Source organism: Suricata suricatta, chromosome 9 (assembly GCF_006229205.1).
Source record: "Suricata suricatta isolate VVHF042 chromosome 9, meerkat_22Aug2017_6uvM2_HiC, whole genome shotgun sequence".
NCBI classification, from domain to species: Eukaryota; Metazoa; Chordata; class Mammalia; order Carnivora; family Herpestidae; genus Suricata; species Suricata suricatta.
The window spans coordinates 115,539,492-115,542,992 of NC_043708.1; the positions used below are offsets into that span (position 1 = coordinate 115,539,492).

The following is a 3,501-nucleotide window of genomic DNA, read 5'->3' on the forward strand; positions in this document are numbered from 1 at the left end:
AAAAAAAAAAAAGAAAGCCACACCCTGCTAGCCGGGCTTTTGAAGCCCCTCTTCCCACTTTGTTTACTTCACTAAATGCAACTAAACCCACAGGGTCAAGAGTTAGAAGCACCCAGGAAACTTGATGCAAAATTCCACTTACAGTAATATCTTCTAATAGAAATCATCTCAAATACTTAAAATAGTTATAAGCCAAGTATGTTTACTATAGGACAATTTATAACAGCATTGTCAAAAAGAATGTAAACATCCCAAATTAGCGAAATACTAGATAATGCATGCATAGATTCATATACTGTAATAATACTCATCCATTTTTAAATCATATATTTTAAAGAGTCTGTAATAACAAAAAGGTGTGAAAAAAAGAACAGTACAAAACTGAAGGTGCAATATGATCCCAACTGTATAAAAATACGCATAGAAACAAGAAGAAGGAGACACCAAAATATAAAGGATGATTTTTTTCTGTGTGGTGGAATTAAGGGGTTTTTTTAATTGATATTCTGTGTCTCATGTATTTTCTGCAGTTAGCAGACATTGTTTTAGGATGGACTATTGAGCATACATCTTAAAAATTCAAAACTTCTCCAGCAGCTTATTCTCTAGGGAAGTTGAAAGGTCTTACATTACTTATTCGGTGTTACCTTCCAGAAACTAACAATTATCTGTCTATTTTGAAGTTGACTTCATAAAACTACCAAATTAAATAAGAAATAAAGTATAGCTGTGTCTAATGCTAACCCCCATGAGCGTATTACTTCATATTTCAGGCTTGCATCTACCAGGAAGTGTAGAAACTTCATGACTATGCAATACACAATAATACATTGGACCAAAATCTTAAAAAGAAAATATGTTTCTAATCCTAGCATATTCCTTACCTCTAAAATATTGCTAAATATATGCAGTATGTCAGCAAACATACTAACTACCTAATGTATTAACCTGGAAATGTAAGCACTATGTATGATTTTTACTTACACAGCTTCATTCAGGAGAACACCGGGAACAACATACTTTATAGGATTTAACAGCTAAGAGAGACTTTGGAAAGGAAAATTTTCATTGAACAGATAAGGAAACTGAAGGCAGAGTAGGCAAGGTGTCCACTCAAGAGGAACAGCAAAGCAGGAATAACAAAGAATGTTCTGTTCCAAGGGAACACTCTGAGTGGCTGGAAGGTCTGCAATACAGGCCTGTCTCATGCTGAGGGGACAGGAAAGCTCCTGACTGGCAAGGATTACAGTCCCCATGTGGTCATTTCCCACCCACGGCACCTGGGGATGGTCACAAGCCTCACTTCTCAGTAGAGACCTGGATAGGTCAGAATAGCAGAAAATGTCCAGAGGACAGAGAATGTCATGCACTTCAAGAAGGTTCTTACAGGCTAGAGAAGTCTGGCCCTGAGGGGTCTCTGGGTAGTAGCAGAGCCACTGTGTGCTCAGGATCCCTCCCTGATTTACATGGGTGCAGAGTACACTGTGGAAGTTTTGGAGCTGATTTTTACAGAACAAGTGCTTGGAAACTTGTGTCATTAGATTTAATTTATTAATTATAGTCCATCAACTTCAAGTTACAATCCTTTTGATTAGTTGGAACAATTTTGGGGAAGAGAAAGGAGTGGAGGAATATCAGCACCTATACTAACATTTACCTGGAATGTTGGTTATTGCTGGTTTGATGGGGAAAAAAGTAGAATCAGTACCCTTAAAGGAACCGATAATCCCTAGGTCCAGGTGTGCTCGCAGACCTTCAGACATGTGTAGTTCATAGTATCTGCACCTGCATTCAGGTGGCTACAGTTCAAGGCCTTTGTCTCAGGCCAGAATCACTGCAAGTCCTGTCAATGTCACATAGCATCGGCTTGGCTTTAAAGACAATTCTTTTGCATAATGGAACCAAGGCAGACAATCAAACATTGAACACTGTCCTGTCTAACAAGCAGTAAATGTTCTTTATGCCTGTGAGCTTATGAATCTTGTTTTAACCTGAGTAGGAAAAAATACAGCTGATTCTGAAACCTTGCTTCCATTTCTGCAAACATAATCTGCCTCTTTTCTCTGACTCACTTCAGAGACCCCAAACGTGACACAGCCTTACTCACACTTAAAGCATAGTGTAGGACAAGGACTCTATTTACAACAAACTACTGAAGGGCAGGGGACTGCAAAGATGGCAAGTGAGGATTTGTTGATATACTACTCAGCAAAGTTTCTCAAAGGCACTTGTGCACTGAAAATCATAAAATAAAAGCATAGATGATAACTCACCCAAAGTGACTGGCTAAGTTCATGGAAATACAAAAAAGAAGGAGGTTTTTGATCATGATAAAGCTAGAAAACATTCCATTGTCCATTCCCAATAAGAATACTAGTTGAAGCAGATGAATTTGGAAGAATAACAGTTCCTTTCTTCAACTTGATCTTGAAGCTGAAAGGTACACAAAGGGGAAAAGCATATAACATATGAATGTTTTTGTGTCAGCTCCTGAAATCATATCCTACTGCTAGCACACACAATTCACAAAGGAACTGGGCCTCCTTTCCCAGGACAGCTCCACAGCAGGTTGTCACCTACGTCCACTGGGCAGTAAGTTGGGACATGGAAAAGAGCTACGTCTCATTGCAGACTCATTCTCCTATTTTATTTTTCCCCATTTTAATTTGTTTTACTTTTCAGCATGTAATCAAATGAACCATTAGTCCTATTATTAGAATAAATATTTGAAGTTATCTGATCAACTGTATTTTGCATCTGTCAAATCCACAAGTGGAATCATTTTACCTTTCTGAAATATTTGCCACGCGTTCAAAGCCAGCAAGCTACTCCTTGTTCTGCAAGGTGCTGAGAGAAAGTATGTGGAAAGAGGGGAAAAAAGGCACATTTAAGAAACAAAGCTTCTACAGGATCATGATAATACAAGAACTGCTTTTAAAAGAGGGTTGCCACATTCTCAGCATTGTGTCCCCATAACTAAATAACTTAATAATCTCTGCCTTTGAGGAGGTCTCTCGGCTCTGTGCTGGGCCCTAATTAATGCATTTGAAGTCCAAGCAGGCACAGTCCCTGGGCTCTGCAACTAACCTTAGTGAAACACATATTTCTCGATATGCGCATAATGCAAATAGGTGCACACGATAGAGGAACACCGCGTGTTAACAAGGTACATTTTCCCAAGGAGACCCCAGGCAAACTCCGGACCTGGGAAACGTACAACAGGTACTTCTACCTCAGAAGCAAAGGCCTTCGTGTCAAGAAGGCAGGGTGTCATGCGGTGGTCGCCTAGGCGCGTCCTGAAGCTTGTCGCCGGACCCGGGCCAGAGTCCGGGCGGCGAGCACTCGGCGCCGCATGCGGGAAGCCCGGGCGGCGCCTCCTACTGCCCTCAGCCGTGATCCAGGACCCCCAAAGAAAGGCTCCCTTCCCACGGCCCCCTGACCGCGGCGGGGGCTTCCGGGCGCAGGTGGGCGCAGGGGCAGCATTGCGGAGCCGCAGCCTGG

The 3,501-nt window shown here is 41.5% G+C and overlaps 1 protein-coding gene across 4 annotated transcripts in view; it reads right to left on the reverse strand.

Moving 5' to 3' along the window:
* The window catches only part of GABRA5 (gamma-aminobutyric acid type A receptor alpha5 subunit), an 86,191-nt gene that overhangs the window by 81,635 nt on the left and 1,055 nt on the right, over nucleotides 1–3,501 (reverse strand). For 2 of the 4 annotated variants that reach the window (XM_029951800.1, XM_029951801.1), the window contains exons 2-3: nucleotides 2,788–2,847; nucleotides 2,274–2,433 (exon numbers count right to left, since the gene is read on the reverse strand). In XM_029951800.1, coding sequence (XP_029807660.1) covers nucleotides 2,274–2,359 — 86 coding nt within the window. In that variant the 5' untranslated portion in view covers nucleotides 2,360–2,433; nucleotides 2,788–2,847. The remainder of the gene's footprint in view (nucleotides 1–2,273; nucleotides 2,434–2,787; nucleotides 2,848–3,501) is intronic. The other 2 variants (XM_029951803.1, XM_029951802.1) reach the window with 1 other exon arrangement.